Here is a 26,797-nt window from a genome sequence, read left to right as displayed (position 1 = left end):
ATTGCCTTTTTCTCAGAAATGCAAGACTGCTTGGAGGGCAGGCCTGATGGGTCTGGGCTGTGAGGCCTGAGTTGTGCAGGCGGAACAGGGTGGGGAGGGAGGGACAAGAGTGGGTCAGTGAGTGGAATTCCCTTGGGCAGTGGAGCACAGTGACTAAAAAGATGGGCTCTGATTCAGGCCTGCAGAGGCTCAGATCCCAGCCCCGCTCCTGCTGCCTTGTAGAGCTGAGGCTCGATCAGACAAGGCGTAAACAAGTAAAGCACCAGTGACGGCACGCAGCAGTGCTCGGTGGATGGGAAGCCCCTTGCGTAGGGCCTTCTATTTTCTTTCACTGCCTGCCCCACCAGCAAGAGCTGGATGGCAGATCTGGACGGCCTGTGTGTGTCCTTTCTCTGGACATAAAGTACTATTCCTGGCCCAGATGGCATCATTTCTCCCCTCCCCATGGCTGAAGGAAGTGGTGCTTGGAGGAGTGAGCCCTGGCCAGAGATCCAGGAGCCTGAGTCCATCCCTAGAGCCGGGGATAGGACAAGCCTGAGGAGAGGCTAGTGTGAGCCCCAGCAAGGGGAAGGCCAAAGGCAAGGTCACCTGCTGGAGGAAGCCACTGGGAATAGGGGAGGGTGGCCAGGGCAGCAGGGTCTTTCACAGAATAGTCCTGGAGTACCTGCAAAAGAGTCACCTGGGGAGGTGGTGTAAATACAGATTCCTGGGTCCCATCCCCTGAGCATCTGATTGACGGGATCTAGTGTCTGGCCCAGGAGTTTGCCTTTTAACAAGTGCACCTGGTGACTGATCCATATTAAAGTCTGAGGGCCGATGTAGCAGAGAATAGAAAAGTCAGCTCCAGCCGACTTGTAGACCTGGCCACGAGCAGGGGCCAGGTTTGGGGCTCTTCCCATCTTTGAAGCTCATCATGACGGTACTAGCTGCTGTGACTCAGCCAGCAGGGTGTCACCACCCTATTTTTCAGATCAGGAAACTGAGACTTGCCCAAGGCACCCAGTTAGTGGCAGAGCCAGGGTTTGAACCCAGGGCTGTCTCTCCCCCTTCCCCCCAAAATCAGGCCCTGGTGCTCTTAATACCTGACATCCCTCTTAGTGTTGGGGGACCAGTTCTGTTCCACTGAGCCCACCAGAGAGAGAACACACAGAATGGGGGAAGCTTAGGCCGTTGTGATCATTAATGTTGGGTTCCTCTGGTGCTGGCTGGGATGTTTCCCCGGGTGATATATTGATGAGATCAAAGCTTGTTTGCCTGATACATATCGAGCTGTTGGGCTTCCGAGTCAGTGCCCACAGTTTCCTTACCAGCTGTCAACCTGGGGAGGCCAACCGTCCTTCATGTGCTCCATCTCCGCAGCCTGCCCTTCTCTGAGAAATGAGGCGCCTGGACGGGCTCACCACAGAGCCCCTCTCCCAGATCCCTTCCCTCTCCCACGCCACCTGGGCTCCCAATAAATAAGCCCAGACTTTCTTTGGGGGGAGAAGTGGTCGTGTACATCCCTCTTCCTGCCCTCTGTTGGCAAATTTAGCCGATAGAATGGTATTTCTTAGGGGGCAGGAGGTCTAATGGGGGGTAGGTGCAGGTGTTTGCTTCAGCTGCAGCTGTGAAGCCAGATTTCTTCAGGGCTGGGGCAGGGAGGATGGGGGTGATAGATTTAGGGTCTTCTTGTTGGGGAAAAGGCTCAGAAAGCCCCCCAGCCACACTCCTTCCTCTGTGGATTTGAAGGGCATTCCCTGTCTCTGTTGCCATTTTCATCTGAGATTCTGGATAGGACTTGGGGCTTCTTGAGAGAAGAGTCCAGGGGGATCCTTGGATCCAGCTGCTGGGATGGGGCTCCCTGCTTCACCCCCACTTTCCCTCTGGGGAAATTATATTAGTGGGGGTCCTCCAGAGAAACAGAACCAATAGGATATTTATTAGGTAGAGAGAGAGAGAGATTGAGAAGAGTTGAGGCATCCCGACATCTGCAGTTGGCAAGCTGGGACCCAGGAGAGCTAATGGTGTAGCTCCAGTCTGTGTCCAAAGGCCTGAGATTCAGGAGAGCTGATTATGTAAGTTCCCGTCTGAAAGCCAGCAGACTCGAGACCCAGGAAGAGCCAATGTTTCAGTCCGAGTCTGAAGACTGGAAAAGACCAATGTCCCAGCTCAGGCAGTCAGCAGAAAGCGTTCCCTCTTACTCAGCCTTTTTATTCCATTCAGGTCTGCAACTGATTGGATGAGGCCCACCCACACTAGGGGAGGCCCACCTGCTTTACTCAGTCTGCGCATCCAGAATCATGTTTGGTCAAATGTCTGGCATCCCATGGGCCAGTCAAGCTGACACATACTATTAACCGTCACATCCATGCTTTCCTTGAAGGGAAGGCCAAGCATCCAAGGCTGGTGGAGACTTCCTTTGCATCATGCCCTGAGCTGCCTGTCACCTACTAAAAGCAGAATTGCTGAGACCTGCGTGCTTTCAGGTCTTACGGGGATGCTACAGGCTTGCTAAAGGGCAGTGGGTTTCCTCAGTGAGTATTTACATCTCAGCTCTCAAGGGACTCAAAGGCTGCTTGGAATGGTGAAAAGAACATAGGCTTCAGGATTCGTAGACCTGAGGTTCAAATGCTAGTTCCATGCCTTATTAGCTGTGTGACCACAAGAGAGTCCCTTAACCTCTCTGATTGTTTATTACTCTGTAAGATGGGGATGCTTATAAAGCCTCCCTTGCAGGGCTGATATATGAGAGAGGGTGCTTGCACACGGTGGTGCACAGCTAATTATTATGTTATGATTCTCTTCCTGGGTGTCAGTTTCTGCATTGAGCTAGTTGGGTTTCCGGCTTCATCCCATCTGTGTGATTTTGACCCAGTTTTATCACCATGTCTCCAATGTATCTGCAGCCTCCTGGCCTGAGATGGGGTTCTCAGGTATCCAAGAAGAATTTGGAATTCTGGATAGCAGGCACATAGCTGGGGCATAGGGAGGCTGGCAGACTCTTAGAAGACGGGGTATTAGGATTTAGGACAGTGACGCCTAGTAGGGACCAAGCCCTCGTCTTTCCTTTCCTCTCTTCTCCACCTCTGATGAGCTAAATTCACCAAAGGGATAGATCCATAACCAGAGAGTGGAGAAGGGCACAATGTCCCCACTGCAGCACATCAGGAGGAAGTGGAGCTGTTTGACTCAGAATATCTCATTTTGAATTTCTGCCCAAATCTCTCAGCCCAAGAGTAGGAAAATCAAAGACCCCAAGATGTTTCTAAGAACCAGAGCTGAACCAGGGAGGCAAAACACCCCTAGATGGGAAGAAAAAGCTGATTAGCTCCTAATTACCATTAAATTATATATACATATACGTGCTTTAAGCCGAATCTGCAAGGTTAATGTGATTTTTTTATTACATTTTAATAGTCTGGCTGGGATGGGGAAATGAAGAAGGAAGGGTTCTGTTACCCTTCGTCAGAAGGAGGGAAGTTGTAAACAGGGATACAGGCAGCTCAGGCATGGGGCCACATCCCTTGGAGCCTTTCTGGAGAAGAGCAGGGCCCAGTGAGGGACTGAGGGTGTCTGAGACAATACCGCCTCCCACCAAAGCCCCATTCTGTCTGGATGGGGAAGTCTATCTGGCTTGTGACTTGAAGAATACCTCTTTCCTCGACCTTAAAAATAGCTTCCCTATGTTGGCTCTTTGGGTCCCCATGTCATCTTCCCCAGGCCTGGTTGTTCCCTAGGGCTGCCAAAAACTGCCTCCAGAATCTGGTGATGGAGCAGGTAGAGCACTCCTTTGAGCCAGTGTCCTGGCTCTGCCACTGAAATATGACCTTGGGTAAGACCCTTCGCTGGGCTTAGTTTCTAAGCTGTGAAATGAACGAGTGGGATCAGGTGTGCTCTGATGTCCCTTCTGAGTCTGGTAAGACAGGATCTACTTCCTGGTCATTTTTAAGACTCCTCTGTCCATCTCAGGGGAATAGCAGATTCCACATTCACTCACTCATTGGGCATTTACCACCTCCCGCTCTCCCCAGGTCCTTCTGCTTTCTAACCAGGATCTCTCTTGCTGCAACTCTCCACGTTGCCTCTCCTTGGAGGACAGAACCCTCCCCCCTCCCATGCCTATTATAGTAACTCCTCAAAGAGTCGAAGGCTGTTAACAAAATCCCTTCTACACACATACACACATGCTCTATTTTTAAATAACGTTTATTTCTGATTCTAAAAGTCCAGCTGTACCTGGTCATTGTAGACAAATTGGAAATAGACAAGTATAAAGAAGAAAATTAAAATCACCCATAATCCTCCCAGACAGAGATAACCACTATTAATGGGGTTTTTTAATGCATATATATGTAGATTTTTTTTTTCTGTTATAAAATTGGGATAATGCTGCAAATGTGGCCTTGGGTTGCCCCAAGCCTGGCCCTTGAAATTGGGCCAGGTTCTTTCTTCTGAGGCTCCTCAGGGTCTGCTGTTCCCTTTTAGGCTGCTGCCTCATTTGCTTTTCCCAAGAGGAGGGGAACCATGTTCCATGGCTGTGTGTCCACCTTGGTTCATGGGCCCCCGGGAGGCCCAGAGTTTTGACTGTCTCTGAGTGTGTGTGTGTGTGTATGTGTGTGTGTCAGAGACAGATGGAGAGGGAGGGAGAGAGCAAACATGTCCATCACTGAGCAGGAACAGCACCCTAATGGGAGATCATGAAGGCAGGATGACGGGCCCCCGTGATCACAACCCTAATGGGAGATCATGAAGGCAGGATGACGGGCCCCGGTGATCACAGCCCTACTTTGGGCTCTTTGTCTGAGTCAATGAGAGGTATTGAAGGAACCATCCTTATCTCCTTTCCATGGTGCAGCTGGAGCTCTTCACTAAGCGAATCAATTCCCATAATTTGAGAAAGGAAAACAAATTTGCGATTTGCTGCCCATCCTGGGAGGGGCCGCTGAGGACAGGGTTGCCAGCTGAGGCATTGGTGTCAGACCCCAGCTGCCAGCCAGGCCTCCCTTGGTTTGGTGGAATCTCTCAGATTGCACCCACCCCTCCCCCCACCCTTGGCCTGCAGACTAGGGCTTCTCAGAGAGTCTGGAGGTGTCACAGCTGGAGGGACCTGGGCTTTTACCATCCCACTGCCAGATGGGAGAGACAGGGTACCAAGAAGGGATGGGACATGCCCAGGGTCACACAGAAAGTTGGAGGCTGAGCCGGGTCTGGAGCCATGTGTAATTTCCCACCTGGCAACTTTCCTTTTCAGGGGTAGACTGAGAAGGCGGGCATGGTGGTGGAGGCGGGGAGGGGAGTGCTAGACAAGTCATCAGGTCCACTTCCTCCTCATCCATCTCATCCTCTCCAAGATCCTTCCCACCCCAGGCAGAAGAAACCATACTCTCTGCCCTACGCTTATACTGTTTGGTGTCTGACTGTCCTCTGTCCAGGGGAAAGTTCTACCTAATGTCAAACCCAGCTTCTTCAGAGATTCCCTTTCCTTCCTTCATTTAACAAATATCTGCTAGGCACTGACCTCCCTCCCCAGAGTATTTTAGGCCACAGGAACACAGCAGGGAACACGACAGCCAAGTCCCTGCTCCCTTGGAGTTCATGTCCACCAAGCTGTGGGGCTCTCACTGGGAGGCAGAATGGGTCACTTAAATCTAGCAAGTACAGTCTGCAGGGCACAGAGTCACACATATGCGACAGGGCTCCATTGCAATTGTTCAGTTACTGTTGCTCTGGAACAAACTATCCCAACACTTAGTGATGTATGACACCTGATATATTATGTTCATGGATTCTGTGGGTCAGGATAGGGCACAGGAGAGGGTGGCTTAGCTCGACTCCACAGTACCTGGTCCTCAGCTGGGAAGACTAGAAGGCTGGGGGTAACTTGATGGCAGGGGGCCCAGAATCACTGGAGGCATTTTCATTCATATGTCTGGTGGTTGATGCTGGCTGTCAGCCAGGTTGTCAGCAGGAGCTCCTACATGTGGTCTCTCTGCATGGGCTAATTTGGGCTTCCTCACAGCATGGTGGCAGGGTTCAAGGATGAGTGTCCCAAGACAGCCAGGCAGAAGCTGCATCCCCCTTTTTACCTAGCCTCAGAAGTCACAGGGCACCACTCTGCTGTGGCCACAGCCCACCCAGACTCAAGGGAAGGAATGCAGACATTACTTCTTGATGGGAGAAGTCTTAAAGTCACATCATGAGAAGAACATGTGAGGTAGGAGATATTGTTGTGGCCATCTTTGGCAAATACAATGGGCCCCATGGGTGTTTTAGGAGTTCACAGCCTTTGGGGAGAAGCAGAGTATAAAAGAATAGTAGCTGTCATTTCCCAAACACTTATACCTACCAGGCACTGTGGTCAGCCTGCTCTGTATAGCATCTAGCAACCTCAATGGTGAGTACTGTTAGCCCCGTTTTGCAGATGGAAAAACTGAGGCTCAGAAATGCTACACTGTCTGCCCTAAGTCATACAGCAGGGATTTGCACCCAAATCTGTCTGCCTCCAAAACCATGGCTCTTAACAATCTACTACGCTGCCTCTCCCTCCCTGTCCCTAAGTAGTTTTTACCCCCAAAGTGTGGTGAGAAGCTTAGACAAGTAGCTTGGGGGTTGGGGGTGGGGGGGTGTTCAGATCTGGGGAGGCTTCTTGGCAGAGGTGACACTTGAGCAAGGCCTTGAAAGATGTTTTAAACTTGGACATCTGGGGAAGGGAGTAGCATTCCTGATGGAGTAGCAATGGGATAGAGGGATCACCCAGGGAGTGCTGACTTGACTCAGAATCCTGGTCTTAGACCCGCTCACACACCAACACACTGTAAACTGTACCCTGGGCAAGGCAGGCTGAGGCTGGAGGCCAGTGGATGAACTTAGTCCCCAGAAAAAAAATGCAAAATTGGCCCCTGTCCCTTTCCACCATATTACCATCAGCTTCCTCCTTCAGCAGCTGGGAATGGGGTGGAGGTTCCCCCAATCCCCCACCTCCACATGCAGACCTGGGTTTGCCCTTTGGAGATGGGGTGAGTCTGAGCTGCCTCTGGTTCACTCCCACAAGTTTCTGCTAAAGCAAATTGGGCCTCAGTGCAGGTAGCATCCCCTTGGCAGGCTTGTGTTAGGGCCTCAGAAATGGGAAGTTAAATGTTGGCATCCATAGGAATCTCGAATATTACAGAAGCAGTTCCTGCCCCTTCCAGGCCTCTCTCCCTTTCAAGTCTTCCTCTCCCACCCACCCTCGGCACCCCCTCCCTCCTCTTCTGTCCCCTAACTCCACTCTCCTGTCCCTCTCCAGTTTTCATTTTTCTCTGTCTCGCATCTCTCCCATGTCCTATCTCTCAGTCTCTGTTTCCCTCCTTCTCCTTGCCCTCTCTTCTTCACTTTCTTTGGGCTGAGGGCAGCCCCCTCTCTTCCCGGACAGACAGTCTAATTGAAATGGAGCATTCTAGAGAATGTTAATAGGAAAGACAGCATTAATTAGCCAGCGCTGGCATAATTAGCTTCCCCTTCTCACTGCCTGGCCTCTAACTGGATAATGAGTCTCTCTCCGTCCAAACAGAGGGCAGGCAGGACAAGGGGACAGGCCATGCCCGGGGATGCCGGAAGGCCTCTTGCCTTTGGACCACCCTGCTGGAGTCCTCAGGCTGCCCTCTCCTGCCAGGCCCTCCTGCTGCTTGTGCCCACATCTTGGGGAGACAGATGCCCGGCCCCTGTCTGTGCCTAAAGGTTTGACGTCCCTGGAGCTGCATATTAAGTGGTCTGAGCCTGACAGACAGTGGCCACAGCTGCAGTGTCCCAAAGAGGGGGTGGGGAGCTATTGAGAGTTCTTGAGCAGAACTATGACAGGCATCTGGCCCTGGCAGAGCCGCATGGGCAATGGCTGAGCACATTACAGTCCCCAGAGAGGAGCAAAGAAATCTGTTCAAGTGACAGATAATATACTACACAGACTGAACGTGCTTCCACCCTTGACACTCCCCGCAGTCGTGTGAGGCAGGAATGGCCACCTCTATTTTATAGATGAAGACTCTGAGGTTCAGGATGCAAACTAGGGTCTGACTCCGAAGAGCACGCTCTTTCCCTTCTACCCTGATACTTTTGGATGCCTTTATAGTTGCGCGTTAAATAAAAGTGATTGCAGCAAAGTCACACCTCACATTGGCTTTGAGTTCTAAAATCAGAGGATGCAGCAAAAATTGGGAAATCATACATCGTCAAAATTCCCCTCGAATATCCCTTACACGGGGAGGAATATCTCTTCTGTTTGCAACTGGGCTGTGATTCTCCTTTTTCTGTGACCTTGAAAGCCCTGATCTAGTTGGGAGATGTGATGGGCAAATAACAGGATTTTTCTTTCTGTTTTGTACACATGTGGTTGAATTCAGTTAAGTGCCTGCTTGATGCAATTCCATTGTAGTATTTGTCTTGGTTATGAGTGGGCAGGGTTAACACTCAGGGTGGGCGACTGCAGCTACAGGGCACCATCCTCTCCTCTGCAGCCTGCTGACCCTCTCCCTCTCCTGTAGGCTATGGACTCGGAGGATGACCCCTTGCTGCAGGATGTGTGGCTAGAGGAGGAGCAGGAAGAGGAGGAGGAAGCAACGGGTGAGGCCTTTAGGAGGGCCCAGAAGCCGGGGCCCCAAGCTGGGGCAGGGGGGCAGTGTTGCTGGCGGCACTGGACCTTGCCCTCCCGGCCCCCAGCGTCAGGCTTCTGGAATACACTGGGCTGGGCCTTCACCAATCCGTGCTGTGCGGGACTGGTGCTCTTCCTCGGCTGCAGCATCCCCATGGCTCTTTCAGCCTTCATGTTCCTCTACTACCCGCCGCTGGACATTGACATCTCCTACAATGCCTTTGAGATCCGCAACCATGAGGCCTCCCAGCGTTTCGACGCCCTCGCGCTGGCGCTCAAATCCCAGTTTGGGTCCTGGGGGCGCAACCGGCGCGACCTGGCCGACTTCACTTCTGAGACGCTCCAACGCCTCATCACAGAGCAGTTGCAGCAGCTACATCTAGGCAATCGCTCGCGGCCAGCCGCCCGGGCCCCGTACCAGGTCCCTGCAGCGCGGCAGCTTGGCCCAGGATTGTGGGACACCTCCACCTCTCAGAAGCCAGCAGCCAATCGCAGCGGGCGTCTTCGGCGAGAGACTCCACCCCTGGGGAGCCTGGCAGCCAACCAGAGTGAAGCTCAGGTGACCCAGGGGCTGGACAAGAATGGGCGGTGCCAACCCAGCGCTCCTCCCCCCACGGCGGCTGCAGCCAATCAGAGCCGTGCCCGCCGCGGCGCCTCGCGTTGGGACTACTCACACTCCTATGTGAGCGCCAACACCCAGACGCACGCGCACTGGCGCATTGAGCTCATTTTCCTGGCGCGTGGCGACGCAGAGCGCAACATTTTCACGAGTGAGCGGCTGGTCACAATCCACGAGATTGAGCGCAAGATCATGGACCACCCGGGCTTCCGGGAGTTCTGCTGGAAGCCCCATGAAGTGCTGAAAGACCTGCCGCTCGGCTCTTACTCTTACTGCTCCCCGCCCAGCTCGCTCATGACCTACTTCTTCCCCACTGAGAGGGGTGGCAAGATTTACTATGATGGCATGGGCCAGGATCTGGCCGACATCCGGGGTGAGCAGCCCTGGGTGTGGGTGGGGCGGGACCTGTAGGGACCAGGTCTGAAGGAGGCTGGAGGCGGGTCTTGTAAGGGGTGGAGACAGGGTAGGTGGGGCTTGTAACGGAAGGGGGTGGTTAATGAGGCTGGGAGCGGGGCTTGGAGGTTAAGGGAAGGCTTGATTCTTGACTCGGTACTTGACAGACTGGTCGGAGGATGGGGTCGGAATTGGCTGTGAGGTGGAGTCAGGCTGGAGCTGAGTGCTGGGCGGGCCTCGGGGCCACATTGAGGAAGGGCAGGGAGCTGGGTTTGGGTGTAAGATGGGATCTGAGGGAGGCAAGGAAGGAGGTTTGTGTGCACACCTGGATTGAGGGAGACTGGGAGTTATGCTGTGGCCAGAGTTAGGCTTGGGGTGGGGCTTGGGCATGAGGTTGGTTAGAGGGAAGGTGGGGTGTGGTTACAGAGAACTGGGCATCTGGAGAGAGGCTGGGGTTGAAGGAAGATCAAGGTGCATTAGTTTGAAGTACATTAGGGATGGGACTTGAGAAAGGATGGGGAGGGGCCAGACGCTGGCTGTGGAGGCGGGGCTTGGGTTTGCCTTTTAAGGGGCACATGGGCAGGGTTCTAAGCAGATGGAGGCGGGACTGGGATGGGAAGGAGTTACAGGACTGCAGAGACTGAGCCTTGGAATTAGGTGAGGTTCAAACTGAAATGAAGGTGTAAACTTAGTGGGAGCCGTCTGAGCATATCTGGGGGGCTGCTCCCCTTGGACAGCTGTGATTTCTCTAAACCATTCGTTCTATTAGAGACAGTTGGAGGTAGCCCAAGCTGGGACAGTTTTCCATTTCCTTAGAAAGGGGGTGAGGTGTTGAGGAGGGCAGGGTGACCCTGATGGAGGGTTGTTGGGAGCCGACCCACTGAGCTCCTTGGACCCCTTGACCTCTGCCCCTGCAGGCTCCCTAGAGCTGGCCATGACTCACCCGGAGTTCTACTGGTATGTGGACGAGGGCCTCTCTGCAGAAAACCTCAAGAGCTCCCTCCTGCGCAGCGAGATCCTCTTTGGAGCACCCCTGCCCAACTACTACTCGGTGGACGATCGCTGGGAGGAGCAACGGGCTAAGTTTCAGAGCTTTGTGGTCACCTACGTGGCCATGCTGGCCAAGCAGTCCACTAGGTAGGCAGTCCAGCTGCACCCGGTGTGTGCCTGGCCTGTCCTTGTTTGTACCAGGAAAGGGCTGTATTAGCGTAGGGAATTGGTTTCCAGGTGGTTCTTTTCTCATAAACCCCAGATCCCCTTACCTGCAACCTTTTCCCTAGGAGATCTTTCTTTTCAGATCAGGGGCAGAGCCAGATACATCCTCATCAGCTCTCTGACAGATGAAAGGACGCTTTTCCTGATCAGTGCTGATGGTTTAGTGAACATGACAGCTTTGGAGGAACTTCTGCCCTGGAGGTCTTTGGTATTGATTTTCTCCTGAGGTGGTGCTAGAAGGCTTTCTGGAAAGAGTATTGACCAGGGCATAAGGAGTTCCTCTCTGCTTCTACTATCCAGGGAGATAGTGGGCAAGTCACTTCACTTCTCTGGGCCTCTGATACTGGTAAAACGGGGATGATGACTCCTGCTACCCTTCTGCAGTCATTAGGAGGAGACGAACTAAGAGATGTGAAAGAGCTTTTGGGCAGTGGGTGTTTTGATCGTCCTCCAGCCCTTGGGATGTGTGTCTGAGAATACAACTGGGCCTCTCCCCACCAGGAAAGAGCATTGGACAGTTCATCTGTCAGTCCTGCAGGGCAATAACTCCAGTGCCTCTTGGTCTTCTGCCCTGACAAGTCAGCCCCTGGCACAGGAGGAATGATTCTGACTGAAATACCCTCGTTCCTTTATTGAGCAACTACTGTAATAATCAGAGCTAACATTTTATTGAGTGCTTACCCTGTGCCACACACTGTTCTGAGCCCCTTATACACACCATCTAACTTAATTCTTACACCAACCCAGTGAGGGAGGTGCTGTTAAGATTATCTCCATCCTACAGTTGAGGAAACTGAGGCACAGTACAATAAAGGAAGCTGGCCAAAACTTTAAGGCTTGTAAGTGGTGGAATGGGATTAAAATCCAGGGTTTCTAATTCAGAGCCCTCGCCCTGTGTGTTTTTACAGCAGTTGCTGTGCTAAGAGTCTTCTCCCAGTCCTGCTTCATTGCCAGGCAAACCGCTGTTCATCCACTGAGATCCAGCCTGGACAACTTTTACTTGAGGCTTCATTAAATGACCACCCTACCTATTTCCACAGTCCCTTTCCTTCTCCATAGGGAGGCAGGAAAGAGCATACACAGGCTTTGGAGTCAGATATATCTGGGGTCAGATCCCAGTTAATCCACCTAATTGTGGGAGTTTCAACGAGCTATTTCACCTCTAAGCCACAATTTCATCAGCACTTGTCACTCTGTATTTTAGTTTTTTAATTCCTTGTCACTCAAAGTACAACTGTTGAATCAGCATCACCTGGGGACTTGTTAGAAATGCAGAATATCAAGGCCTTTCCCAGACCTACAGGCTTTGCAGGTGACTTGTTTGGATATTAAAGTCTGAGAAAGTTCTGGTTTAATTATTTCTCAGTAGAGTGTGAGTTTGTTGAGGACTGGGATTGCTCCTGCTTCCTTTCTGTAGGCCTGGCCCCTAGCACAGTATCAGGAATATCTTACTAGGGATTTGTCTGGGGAATGAATGAATGGATAGATGGATGGATGGATGGATGGATGGATGGATGGATGGATGGATGGATGGATTGGAGGTAACTCAGGGAAAAGTACTTGGCTGGGTTGGGAATCTGGGAGGGACTCGCTGTAGAAGGATCGTCAAGGTTTTAGATACCAACAATTACCTCTGCTTAATATGTTCAGCTGCTGAGACAAAACCCCTGTCTTGGGTAAAAAGAAAACTCTCCTCCCCTTACCATCTCCCCAGAGCTTCATGGAGTGGTGACAACCAGGTCCCCTGTAGACTTGACTTTAGTGCCTTCTTTTGGATTAATAAAATCTTTTTTATCAGTCTATTGTTGGTTACCCAAGAGATGGCAACATGTACTTTGACTTATTACAAAGAATAATACAAATTATCACTTTTACTACTTCCTTGATAATACCAGAATCCTAGAACTCATTCATTGCATTTACACCCCTTCAGCCTTTTGCATTTTTGTTGCATGCATTTTAATTCTATATACATTTTAAACCTCATAAGACATTACATTATTATTTTACTGAGTCAGAATCCATTTGTATTTACTCACATATTTACATTTTCTGTTGCTCTTCATTACTTTCTACAATTTCATGTTTCCCTCTGGGATCATCTTCCTTCTATCTGAAGAACTCTCTTTAGTATTTTTTTTTTTTAGTGCAGGTTTGCTGGTGATAAATTCTCTATTTTGTTTGCCTAGAAGGCATCTTTATTTTACTTTAATTTTTGAAGTGTATTTCTGCTGGTATAGAATTAGAAATTTGCAGTTATTTTCTTTTAATACTTTAAAGATGTCAATCCATTGGGTAATGACTGCCATCATTTTTTTGGGAAAAGTCAGCTGTAAATCTTTTTGTTGCCTCTTTGAATGATTGTCTTTTTATCTCTGGCTGCTTTTAAGATTTCTATTTGTTTTTGGTTTCAACAGTCTTACTATGATGTATGTCAGCATGGTTTTCTTTGTATTTGTTCTGCTTGAGGTACACAGAGCTTCTTGAATCTGTGGGTTGATAACTTTCATCAGTTTTAGGAATTTCCTGGCTATTATGTCTTCAAATATTGCTTCTACCTCAGTCTCTGTCCCCTCTCCTTTAAGGATTCTAATTACACAAATGTTAGATATTTTCAGAGTCCCATGTGTTTTCTTTTTTTTAATGAATATGATAATAAGAGGTGGGAGCTGGAAAGGTAAGCTGAAGAGTCTGGGTAATTGGCATGCTGCTTTCTTTATTTTTTAATTTAATTAAAAAAAATTTTAATACAATTTTTAAGGTTACACTTCATTTACAGTTATTGCAAAATATTGGCTATATTCCCCATGCTGTACAATACATCCCTGTAGCCTAACTTACACAAGTTCCATGTGTTTTCAATGCTCTTTTCCAGGCTTTTCTTTTCTTTCTTTTCTTTCCATGTTTTGGTTTAGATATTCCAATTCACTGATCCTGTCTTCTGTTGTATCTAATCTGCCATTTAATGTCTATTGAGATTTCAATGTTAATGTTATGTTTTTCTGTTGAGAATTTCTAATGATTCTTTATTATAGATCTAAATCTCTGGTGAAATTTTTCATCGTTTAATTTATTTTGTCCATATTCTCCTCTGTGTTCTTAAGCATATTAAGTTATTAGGTTATTATGGATAACTTGTTGATTTGTTTCTGTGGTCTGTTCTTTCACTTGGTTTTTGGTCATGTGGTGCTGCCTGTGAGTATGCCTGGTAATTTTTACTGAGTGATGGACATTATATATAAAAACATAGAGGTCCAGATGATGTTATTTCTTCCAGAGAAAGTTTATCCTTCCCTCCACTAGGCAGATGGAGTTGTGACTGATCACCTTAAATAGTCAGCAGTTACATGAAGTCGAGGCAGGTTTGCAATACTGAAAATTCTCAGCCTACCTCTAGTTTGCCCTTGGTTCTCTAAGATGTTCAACTGAGAGCCTGGAGTATTCTGCGGAGCCCCTTCCCCGGACAGGTTTCAGACCCTAATCTTTGTCTCTCAAAACTGCTAAAAATATCTCTACTCTGGTTTTTCAGAGCCTTTCTGCTTAGGTTTGTAGCCTCATACTCCACACGGCCCCAGTATTTGGCAGAAGTGCTGAGGAAGAAACTGGCTTTATGCTATGCTGGTCTGCAAGTCTCTGCCCAAAGCTCTGCTAGTTTTTCTGACTCCCCGCCTAGATTTTTAGCCTCATGCCTGTGTTCAGAATCAGCAAATACCTCTAGGGTAAACACAGCTGTAGAAGGGAAGCTTACCTTTTGTAGGTTCTTCGCTTTCTGGAGTCTTAGCCCTCTAGTTCTCATTGCTTCAGGAAGTCTCTAATGTCATTAAACAGATGATTTCTCAATTTTATCTGATATTTTAGTAGTTCTAGGCAAGAATATTGTTCTTGCATGAGCTATTCCTTTCTACTTGAGAGTAAAAGTTTGGGCCCATGTCTTTTTATAGCCAGTAACTAAGACAGGACCTGGAACCTAGAAGGCATTCTATAAAAGCTAAACAAATGAATGAATGAATAAACAATTGATTGAACTTTCAGTTTTCTACTCTAATGAAAGATCAATTAATCCATTTAGTTCAACAAAGTAGATAATCCAAAGATCTTTTCTACTTGGTTTTTAAATATCCTGTTTGGTTTTTTAAACAACTTTATTGAGGTATAATTGATATACAACCAGTTGCATATACTTAAAGTTTACAATTTGATTAGTTTTGACCTATGTATACACCATGAAACCTTCACCACAATCAAGATAATGAAGAGACCCGTCACCCCCAGAAGTTTATTCATGTCCCCTTGATAATCACTCCATCCTGCCTCACCTTGCCTTCCCACTGCCATCCCAGGACCACTTTCTGTTTTTTATCACTTTATATTCATTTTCATTTTCTAGAGTTTTATATACTTGGCATCATATAGTATGCACAATTTTGATTGCTCTCTTTCGCTCAGCCTAATTATTTTGAATTGTATCCATGTTGTTGAATGTGTAGATGGTTTATTCTTTTTAAATGCCGAGTAGTATCCATTGTGTGGAGATGCTACCTTTTGTTCATCCACTCACCTGTTTATGGGTATTTGGGTTGTTTCCAGGTTTGGCTATTGCAGATAGAGCTGCTATGAACAAGCCTTTGTGTGAACAAGTGCTTTCATTTGTCTTAGATAAATACCTAGGAGTGAAATGACTAGATCATATGGTAGGTGTGTGTTTAACTTTTTAAGAAACTGCCAAATTGTTTTCCAGATTGATTGTACCATTTTGTATTCCCACCCAGTGTATAAGAATTCCAGTTCCTCCACAACCTCTCTAACACTTGGTATGGTCAGTGTAGAAAATTTTAGCCATTCTACTAGGTGTGTGGTGATATCTCATTGCAATTTGAATTTGAATTTCCCTAATTACCAGTGATGTTCACATGCTTATTTGACATCCATTTATCTTCATTGGTGACTATTTAGATCTTTTGATCACTTTAAAACTGGTTTTACATTTAGATCTGTGATATTCCATTTTTAATTAATCTTTGTATGTGGTGCAAGGCATACACTATAAACACTTTGTATATATTGTAACGTGCCAGTACTTATTTATTATTTTTATATGACTATCCAGTTGTTCCAGCATCATTTGTTGAAAAGATCATTCTTTCTTCACTGAATTGCCTTTGCATCTTGGACAAAAATCTTTTGTTCGTATATATGTGAGGCTGTTTCTGGATACTCTATTCTGTTCCATTGATCTATTTTTTATTTGCACAGCAGTATTACACTGTCTTGATTATGGTAGCTTTATACCATGTCTTGTCCAAGTGTTAGTCTTCCAGCTTTGTTGTTCTTTTTCACAGTTGTTTTAGTTATTCTAGGTCCTTTGCATTTCCCTATGAATTTTAGAATCAGCTTGTCCATTTCTCCAAATAAAGGTCTGCTGGGATCTTGATTATGATTGTGTCAAATACACAGATCAATTTGAGGGGAACTGACATCTTAACAATATTAGTCTTACGGCTAATGAATGTGGTGTATATGATGTCTTTTGTCAGGTTTATCCCTATTTCATATTCTTATGCTATTGTAAATGGTATTTTTAAAAAAATTTCATTTGGCAATTGTTAGTTGCTAGTATATATAAATATAATTGACTTTGGGTCCTGCAACCTTGCTAAGCTCCCTTATAAGTTCTAGAAGATTTTTGGTAGATTACATTTGATTTTCTACATAGTTAATTATGTCTTTTGCTAATAAAGACAGTTTTACTTCTTGCTTTCCAATTTGGATGCCTTTTATTTCTTTCTCTTGCCTGAATGCACTGGCTAGAACATCCAGTACAATGTTGAATAAGTGATGAGAATGGACAACCCTGTATTATCCCTGACCAAAGTATGTAGGTTTTTTGTAGATGTCCTTTATCAGGTTAAGGAAGTGCCCTTCTATTCCTAATTTGCTGGTGTCTTTTTTTTTTTAATCAGTAAGGAATATTCAGTTTTCTCAAATGTTTTTTTCTGCATCTAGAGAGAGATCATACAGTATTTCTTTTTTAGTTTAATATGGTGAATTACACTGATTGAGTTTTTAATTTTAAATCATCCTTGCATTCTTAGGGTAAATCCCCCTTGGTCATGATATATCATCCTTTTTATATAGTGTTAGATTCTATTTGTATTCTTTGTTCATTGGTATATGGTCATGATGGATACTAGGCTGTAGTTTTCTTGTAATACCTCTGTTTGATTTTGGTATCAAAATGTTTTACAGAATGAGGTGGAAAATATTCTCCTCTCTTCAGTTGTCTGGAGAGTTTGTATAGAACTGGTATTATTCTTCCTTAAATGTTTGATAGAATTCACCAATTAAACTGTCTGGATCTGGAGTTTTCTTTATGGGAAGGTTTTAACTACAAATTCAATTCTTAAATATACATATAGGGCTATTAAAGTTATTTCTATATTCTTGTACAAGCTTTGGTAGTATATTTCATGAAATTTGTCCATTTCATTTAAATTGTCAAATGAAATTGTCAAACTGTCAAATGACATTTCATTAAAATGTCAAAGTGATTCATAATATTCCCTTATTATCTTTGAATATTTATAAAAACTGTAGTGATGTCCCTTCTTTCATGTGTGTTTTATCTCCTTTTTTCATGATCAGTCTGGCTAGAAGTTTATCAATCTTATTGATCTTCTCAAAGAACTAGCTTTTGGTTTCATTGATTTTTCTTTAGTATCTTTCTGTTTGTTTATTTATATATTTATGCTCTGATCTTCATTATTTCCTTTCTTACACCTACTTTATATATAATTTTGTCTTGTTCTTCTTTCTTGCAGTAGAAGCTGAGGTCATTGATTTGAAAGCTTTCTCCTTTTCTAATATAGGTGTTTATTGCTATAAAATTACCTTTAAGCATTGTTTTAGCTCATCTCACACATTTTGACATATGCTTTCATTTTCATTCAATTCAGAATACTTTCAATTTTCGCTTTTGATCTCTTCTTTGACCCTTGTATTATTTAAAAATGTGTTAGTCTCCACATATTTATGAATTTCCCAGATAGTGTTTTGTTGCTAATTTTGAATTTAATTCTATCATGGTCAGAGAACATGCTTTGTATGACTTAAGTTATTCTACATTTATTGAGTTTTGCTTTATGGTCCAGAGTATGGTCTGTCTTGCTAAATGTTCCCTATGCACTTAAAAAGAATGTATATTTTGCTGTTGTTTGGTGGGGTATTCTATAAATGTCAGTTAAGTCAAGTTGGTTGATTATGTTGTTCAAGTCTTCTATATCCTTACTGATCTTCTGTCTAATTGTTCTAGCAATCATTGAGAAAAGGGGTTTTGAAATGTTCAACTATAATTGCTGGTTTGTCTATTTCTTTTTTCATTTCTATCAGTTTTTGCTTCATGTATTTTAAAGCTCTGTTGTTAGGTCCAAAGCATGTAGTATTGTTGTATTCTTTTAATGAACTGAGCCCTTTATCATTTTTAAATTCCTTTCTTTATCCCTAGTAATATTCTTTGCTCTGAAATTTATTTCATTTGTTATTAATGTAACCACTCCAGCTTTCTTTTGATTCATGTCAGCGTGGTATATTTTTTTCTGCACTTTTGTTTTTAACCTATTTGTGTCTATATTTAAAGTGAGTTTCTTGTAGGCAGCTGGGTCTTGATTTTTTTAAATCTAATCTGACTGTCTCTGCCTTTTAATTGGGGTGTTTAGACCATTTACAGTTAATGCATTGTTAATATGGTTAGACTTAAGACTATTTTATTGTATTCTCTTTCTCCCATATATTCTTAGTTCCCTTTTTCCTCTCTTCTGCCTTCTTTTGGACTGAGAATTTTTTATTATTCCATTTTATTTCCTTTGTTGTTTTTTTAGCTATAAATATTTAGTTTAGTGGTTGCTACAAGGTTTATAGTATACATCCTTAAGTTATCAGTGTATCTTCAAATGATGTTAAACTACTTCATGTATAGTGTATACTATATATGAATAGTATACCACCATTTCCTTCTTCCTGGCCTTTATGCTATTGTTGTCATATATTTTATTTTCATATATGTTATAAACCCCATACCACATTATTATTATTTCTGTTTAAACGGTCAGTTATCTTTTTAAAAGATTTACATAAGAATAAGAAAATTTTGTACATTTATTCATGTTGTTACCATTTCCAGTCCTTTTTATTCCTTTGTGTAGATGTATATTTCCATCTGTAATCATTTTCATTCTGCCTGAAGGACTTTCTTTAACATCTCTTGTAGTGCAGGTGTACTGGAGATGAATTCTTTCAGCTTTTTAAAAAATTTATTTATTTTTGGCTGTGTTGGGTCTTAGTTGCTGTGTGCGGGCTTTCTCTAGTTGTGGCGAGTGAGGGCTATTCTTCGTTGTGGTGTGCAGGCTTCTTATTGCGGTGGCTTCTCTTGTTGCAGAGCACAGGCTCTAGGTGTGCAGGCTTCAGTAGTTGTGGCATGCAGGCTCAGTAGTTGTGGCTCCCGAGCTCTAGAGTGCAGGCTCAGTAGTTGTGGCACACGGGCTTAGTTGCTCCACGGCATGTGGGATCTTCCCGGACCAGGGCTTGAACCCATGTCCCCTGCATCGGCAGGCGGATTCTTAACCACTGTGCCACCAGGGAAGCCCCCTTTCAGCTTTTGTACACTGAAAAAGTCTTTATTTTGCCTTTGTTTTTGAAATATATTTTTCAAAATATAGAATTCTGGGTATAGAATTCTGGGTTGACTTTTTCCCCATTTGGTAAAGGACCTTGCTCCATCGTCTTCTCACTTGCATTGTTTCTGAAGAGAAATCTGCTGTCATCCTTATTTTTGTTCCTCTGTGTGTAATGCATCTTTTTCCTCAGGCTGCTTTTAAGATTTTATCTTGGTCACTGATTTTGAGCAATTTGATTATGATGTGCATTGTTGTTGTTTTATTCATGGTTTTGGGGGGCTTGGGGTCCATTGCTTGAGCCTTTTGAATCAATGGGTTTATAGTTTTCATCAAGTTTGGAAAACTTTCAGCCTCTTTTGAGAAGTCACCAACCCATATATTAGGCTGCAGTGAAGCCTAGAAACTCTCTCAAGACAGTAAGTCAGGGTAAGCATAGGGTCCATTTTGTTTCTCACCTCTCAGAGATCACCATTCTTTGTTATCTCATGTCTCATGTATTTTCTTATTTTTTTCATTAGTTTCACTGGGAAGGTAAATCTAGATTTCCTCTTGTTACTCCATCTTGGCCAGAAGCAGATCTCACTCCTGTTTGTATTTTAAAACTCAACTTGACCAGCTTGGTTAAGTTTTTCTTATTAAGAATAACTGCTGTTAAATGCACACTAGCGGTGTAAAACAGTATCTGGAAGCTGGTTTGAATTTAGAATTTTGCTGTGAATAATTGAGAATTGGAAGATGACATAGAATTTGGCTATAATTGATTATTATTTGTGTAGAGCAGTGGTCTCAACCTCACTGATAATTCAGTCCCACCCCAGACATTCTGATTTCATTTGTCTAGAGTATGGCCTGGACATCAGGATTTTTGGAAGTCCCCCAGGTGATCATAATGTACAGCCAAGGTAAAGAGACACTGGTGAGGTGGATGGCTCCCAGTCCTCCTCTATCTCTGATCCACTCCGTCTTTCCTCTCTCTGTGTCCTCCCTTCTTCAGCAAAGTGCAGGTTCTGTATGGGGGGACGGACCTCTTTGATTATGAGGTTCGCAGAACCTTCAACAATGACATGCTCCTGGCCTTCATCAGCAGCAGCTGCATTGCCACCCTCGTCTACATTCTCACCTCCTGCTCAGGTAGGGTTTCTTCAAAAGCCCCGCGTGGAGCCAGCCCCTTCTCTTCTTCTAGTGTGCTTCTCTCTGGACAAAGCCTTCCTGCTCAGGAATGCCAGAAATGGTCTTGAATCCACTATGTCAGAACTGGTGGGGGGAGGGGTGCTCAGACATCACCTTCTAACCCCAGGCAGGTAGACTGAGGTTCAGAGGCAGGTTGGGCCATGCCCAAAGGCCCCCACCCCCATGACCTCCCACAGTTGAACCTTTTTCCCTTTGACAATCTTTTTCTTGCCGATAAACTTGCTGATAAGTTTTGGGGAGTCTGGAGTATTGGACACCTTATGAATTATTCTGTAGCCTGTTCTATAGTGCCAGTCAGCTGCCCTTAGTCCCCCAGTTTACTTTTCCACCACCATCTCCCCATATACCCTAGCTTCTTCTTTCTGTATATACAGTAGGTACTCTCTGTTGCTCAAGTGAATGAGAGATTGGTCATACCTTCAAAAATGGGAAAGACATTCATTCGTCCATGTAACAGATATTAATTGGGCACCAACTATGTGCCAGATGCTCTAAGGTGCCAGGGATCCAGATACATGGTGAACATCACAGACACACTTCCTACCCCCATGGAACCTCCAGTCTACTGGGGTGACAGATGTAAATATATAATAATTCCCTACTAGCACTTGAGACAAGTTCTGCAAAGATGAGGGCCCATAAACAACTTGACTTACTCAAAAATGGTTTCATTTGCCACTCAGGCCTCCTGTCCAGCCCCTTCTCTGGGTGCAGAAAACTGTGCTGGGCTCAGATGGGGTGGTGGAGGTACTCCCTGGGGGTGGGGGGGTGTGAGGCAGGACCCAACAGGGGCCAGGGACACTGAAGAGGTGTGTTCCTCTGGGTCCCCCCACTCTATCCGTCCCCTGTGCCTCTTGCCCTGCCCAGTGTTCCTGTCCTTCTTCGGAATTGCCAGCATCGGCCTCAGCTGTCTGGTGGCACTCTTCCTGTACCATGTGGTCTTTGGTATCCAGTACTTGGGCATCCTCAATGGGGTGGCTGCCTTTGTGATAGTGGGCATTGGTGAGTTGCCTCTGTTGCCATGGTAATGGGCCTTGGGAACTTGGGAACTCTGTCCCCAGAAGGGCCTTCTTCCAGGAGGCAAAGCCTGGCTTCCATGGGGGCTCCAAAAAGTCCCCTTTCAGACCTCAGACCCTTGGAATTGGGGTGGTGGGTGGGTAGAATATGAGTGGTGGGTGATCCTTGGCATATGATGGGTGGAGCCCCCAAGGGGTGGAAGGAATGGGTAGCTATTCTGGGTGGAGGTTAAGAATGGTGGGAAAGGTGGGAAGGGGGCTAAGATTTGGAGGAAAGGGCCTGGTTCTGGTGGGGGCGGGGGTGAGGAGCAAGGAGCATGGAGGGTGGGGCTTGGGTTCCTGGCCCAGGTTGGGTCTGACCATGGACACAGCAGAGTGATCCTGAGCCCTGCTGGCCCGGGACTCCCTCCCGTAGGCGTGGACGACGTCTTTGTGTTCATCAACACCTACCGCCAGGCCACCCACCTGGAAGACCCGCAGCTGCGGATGATCCATACCATCCAGACGGCGGGCAAGGCCACCTTCTTCACCTCCCTGACCACGGCTGCCGCCTATGCAGCTAACGTCTTCTCCCAGGTGGGAGCCTGCCCTCCCCCCCGACCTGACCTCCCCGTCCCTCCCGTGCACACCTGGCCCTTGGTCTCTGCTCTTCCTACCCGCCCCTTCTCTTGGGGCCACACAGCCTCTGCCTCAAGGTTCCTGCCACGTCCCTAGAGTCCACTTTTTTCTCATTTAAAAAAAAATTTTTAATGGAGTATAGTTGATTTACAGTGTTGTGTTAGTTGCTGGTGTACAGCAAACTGAATCAGTTATACATTTACATATATCCACTCTTTTTTAGATTCTTTTCCCATATAGGCCATTACAGAGTATTCAGTAGAGTTCCCTGTGCTATACAGTATGTCCTTATTAGTTATCTATTTTATATGTAGTAGTGTGCATATGTCGATCCCAATCTCCCAATTTACCCCTCCCCCGCTTAGAGTCCATTTTTGCTACTAATCATCATTACCAGAACTTAACAAATGGGAGAATTATAATAATACAAACAGTGTTTCTTATTGATGCTCGTTAATGATAATCCAACCTCTGTCCTGAAGGGCATTTGGCAGTTTTCAAAGGTCCCCCAGCTGGTAAGTGGTGAGCCTGCCCGGTCTCCTGACCGGGGTCCAGGGCCCTCTCCACCCACTGGCTTCACACCACGTGGTCATTCCTCACACTCACTTTTCTCTCGCTGACCCCACGCTCCTTCACGTCTGAGTTGGGCTCAGGAGAAGGATCTTAGACCAGGTCCTTGGTGTCAACAGAGCCTATAGGACAGTGAGCCTGCCTGAATCTGAGAGGTTTTATGACCTGGGCTGAGGATCCCGTCTAGAAACCACTAGGTGCTTTGGGATTCTCCAGGCCTTCCTAGAGAACCACATCCAGAAAACAGGCAGAGCTGGGTTCACATCCCACCTCTGCCATTTTCTGGCTGTGTGACCTTCAGCAGGTTGTTTAACCTCTCTGAGCCTCGCTTTCCTCATGTGTAGATCATCAGGGACTGACATGAGATGACTGTGAAAGTGTTTCACAAACAGTGAAGGCCTGTCTGCTTGTTGGCTACACTTTCCTTCTGGCTGCCACACCCCGTGCAGGTCCCTGTGACCCTGTGCAGGGAGCACACCCAGCCTCCCTATTCCCATCACAGCAGCTTTCCCTCCCTTCCCCCTCGCTGACACGTGGCCTGCTCCAACAGGGCGTGTCTTCCTCTGTCCTTCACGTAATGACAGTTATGGAGCGCTAGCTCTGTGCTGAGCACTGTTCCGGGCAGAGGGCTGCAGCGTGGACCAGAGGTGGGACTCTTCCTCCCCTGCCCTGCCCCTGGCACCAGCCCGGCCCTCTGACACCCTCCTAGGCCAGTGCCTCTGTTCCAGCAGCCCCGGCCTCCTCATCCTGCCTCCGTCTGAGGGTGGTCGGGGGTCCTGAGTGCCTCGCTGCAGAGCCCCCAGGCTCCCTGGGCTCCAGGCCTGATAGTCCCACATCCCCCCTCTACTTCCCCATTGCCAGATCCCGGCCGTCCACGACTTCGGCCTGTTCATGTCTCTCATCGTGTCCTGCTGCTGGCTGGCTGTGCTCTTCACCATGCCTGCTGCCCTGGGCATCTGGAGCCTTTATATGGCACCGCTGGAGAGTGCCTGCCAGACCAGGTGAGCCAGGCAGGGGGTCGTGTCCTCCTCTCACAGAATATCCATAGCAGGCCCTTGGGGGGCCATTCAGCACACCCTCCTATCTCCCAAGAGCCTCGTGATTCACCATTGAGCACCTTCTGTATGCCCAGTCCTATGCTGGGCACTACTGGGGGAGCAGAGGAAGAAGAGAATCCTGTCCAGTAGTTACATCTGATCACCTACTATGTGCCAGGAAGTGGGCAATGAGCTTTTGTACGAGATCTTACTGCCACCCTCCCCAAGGACCCTGGCAGCTGGGTCCTCTAATTTCACCCATTTTATAGACAAGGAAACAGAGGCTTGGAGCAGTTGGGCAACTTTTTCAAGGTTACCCATTTAATAGGCAGTGGAGCTGAGATTTAGACCACATAATCTGACTAGATCCCATGCTCTTAGCCGCCACGCTAAATGTCCTCAAGGTTCTCATCTTGGGGGAGGAAAAATATTTAGGTGCAGTGAGTGCTGTGTAGAGTTGAATGGATCAGCCCAGAGCCGCTGCTGAAGGTCTAGCGGTTGGGGTCTCGTGGGCCAGGTGGTCAGTAGCGGGTGGGGGGGGCGGAGACAGTGACCAAATGGAATCCAGCCTTGGTGGCTGCCTGGATGGCTGCCTGGGTTGGGAGTCCTGAGGAGTGATGGAGGGTCTGGGCTTGGGGCAGGGCATGCAAGGGCAGGACTGTCAGGGGTCCATGACAGTGTGAGCCCAGGAGGGGCAGCGAGGGGCTCAGGTGTCCCCTCAGGCCGGGGACGCACTCCTCAGCTCTCCCACACACACCCACTGCTTCAGGGCCGCCATGTATGGTGGTACGGGTTGGGCACTGGACAAGGGCACTCTGGCTGAGGCACAGCGGCCTGCACTATAGACGTTCAGATTTGACTATTTCTATGACAGTTTTGTGACATAGAAGCAAAGTGTCTTGGGTAAAGGGCTCCTTGTTTCTAATCTCTACAGAGACACCAACTAAGCCCGCCCTGTCCCGCCCCCCAGTCTGGGGCAGTGGACGCAGCAGTCTTCCCAGTCCTGGGCTCCAGCCTCAGCCTCTTTGCCTGGTGGCTGCGGACCCTTGGACATGTTACCTAACCTCTCTGCATCTCAGCTTCCTGTTCTATAAAATGGGTACATGTAACCCCGTGAGGATTAATGAGAGAATCTCGCTCACTGCCTGGCACGTAGTATTCCTGGCACGTAGTATTCCTGGCACATTGACCGTGTGCATTATTCTTATCCCCAGTCCCTAGGGTGAGCCTTGTCTCCCTCACATTCACTCCAGCCGAGGCCTCAGCTACGTCCTCAGCCCAGCCCCGCTTCCCCGTCCTCCTGGTGTCAGGGCCCTGGGCACACGATGGGGGAGCCATGATTCCCCTGCTTTGGTCACCTTGATGCTTGGGCAGCTGCGAGTCATCATCCCCTCTCCCTGGGTAATGGCTGTTGTCACCATTTGTGTCCCCAGAGGAAGAGTGGCACCCAAGGGCCCCAGGGGAGATGGCGCTGGAGAGAACTAAGGTGCAGGCTCCTGGAAACCTGTGATGAGTGTCCTGTGTGAGCTGTCGGCAGCGGTGTGATACCTGGGTTCACATGTAGCCGGGACCTTCCCCCGCTTCCCTGGACACCCAGGACTCACCCCCTCCTCCACTGTCTCCACAGCTGCCACCAGAAGTGCGGCTGCAAGAGCTCCCTGCACTTCCCTGGGGACGTGTTTGCTGCTGCTGAGCGGGCTGGGGGCAGCCCTGCTCAGGGCCCCATGCCCTACCTGGATGATGACATCCCCTTGCTCAATGTGGAGGAGGAGCCAGGTGAGAGCTGGTGCGGGCCTGTCCCGCTGAGCCTGCCAGGACCCAGGGGCTGCCTCGGCCAGGGGAAGTAGCCCTTGGCAAGCTGGTGTGAGGACAGGCCGGTCCTGAGGGGGGGGGCAGGACGAGATCCCCATCGAGCGTTTGGGCTTCCCTGGAGAGGTCAGGGACCAGGGTGGGCTCTGACCCGCTTCTGGGCCAGCCCTCTGACAGGCCGCTGCTCTGCCCCGGCAGTGTCGCTGGAGCTGGGAGACGCGTCCCTGGTGTCTGTGCCCCCCAAGGGCCTGCAGCCAGCCCCTGACGGGGGCAGCCGGGGGCAACTCATCGCCCAGCTGCAGGAGCTGCTGCACCACTGGGTCCTGTGGTCAGCCGTCAAGAGCCGTTGGGTGATTGTGGGTAAGTGGGCTCTCCACTCTCCTTCCCCCCATCTTGCAGCTTCTCCCAGTGCCTAAGGCGTGGGGGACAGACCCCACCCCATGCAAAGAACGTGCAGGCATTGGGAGCCCGCCCCAGTTCCCCAAATGAGCTAGAGGTCAGAAACCTGGGCTGGTGTCCGTCGCCCTCTCGGAGCTTTACCCCCTTCCTGCGTAGAATAAAGCTGGTTCCGCGATAGCTGTTGCTTATTGAGCACCTACTATGTGCCAGTCATGATGCTGGGCAGCAGAGCAGAGCGCCCAGTGCTTGGGCTCTGGATTTAGACCAGCTTGGCTAAGTTGGAATCCTAATTCTGCCATGTACTAGCAGCGTCACCTTGACTGTGCCAGTTAGTCTGAGCCTCAGTTTCCTGTCCTATAAGTGAGGGTAAGAATAGTGTCTATCTACTAAGGCAGTTGTGAGGAAAGCCACAGTGTATGTAAAGAACTTAGCCCAGTGCAAGGCATGTAGTAAGTGCTCAATGAAAGTTAAGTGCTACTATTATTATTATTATCATTATTATCATCACTGACTGTATTTAGGCCTGTGTAAGATCAAGTGGATATGCTGGCTCTTTATAAACTGTTAAGGGCTCTAAGATGGGGGCTGGTTCTTGTCCAGGAATGTGAGCTTATAGCTTATAGTCTGACCACCAATGACACATGTGACAACCGGCCCCT

At 47.6% G+C, this 26,797-nt stretch overlaps 1 protein-coding gene across 1 annotated transcript in view; it reads left to right on the top strand.

The window, feature by feature from the left end:
• Window positions 1-8,498: 8,498 nt before the first annotated feature.
• Window positions 8,499-26,797, top strand: part of DISP3 (dispatched RND transporter family member 3) — a 32,156-nt gene continuing 13,857 nt past the window's right edge. The window contains exons 1-8 of the mRNA XM_061187097.1: window positions 8,499-9,594; window positions 10,532-10,751; window positions 20,493-20,629; window positions 21,557-21,691; window positions 22,121-22,281; window positions 23,755-23,894; window positions 25,558-25,706; window positions 25,938-26,099. Of these exons, the coding sequence (XP_061043080.1) occupies window positions 8,499-9,594; window positions 10,532-10,751; window positions 20,493-20,629; window positions 21,557-21,691; window positions 22,121-22,281; window positions 23,755-23,894; window positions 25,558-25,706; window positions 25,938-26,099 (2,200 nt within the window). The remainder of the gene's footprint in view (window positions 9,595-10,531; window positions 10,752-20,492; window positions 20,630-21,556; window positions 21,692-22,120; window positions 22,282-23,754; window positions 23,895-25,557; window positions 25,707-25,937; window positions 26,100-26,797) is intronic.

Source organism: Eubalaena glacialis, chromosome 3 (assembly GCF_028564815.1).
Source record: "Eubalaena glacialis isolate mEubGla1 chromosome 3, mEubGla1.1.hap2.+ XY, whole genome shotgun sequence".
NCBI lineage: Eukaryota > Metazoa > Chordata > Mammalia > Artiodactyla > Balaenidae > Eubalaena > Eubalaena glacialis.
Note: the sequence above shows the minus strand (reverse complement) of the source record. Positions and strands in the feature narration are given on the sequence as shown.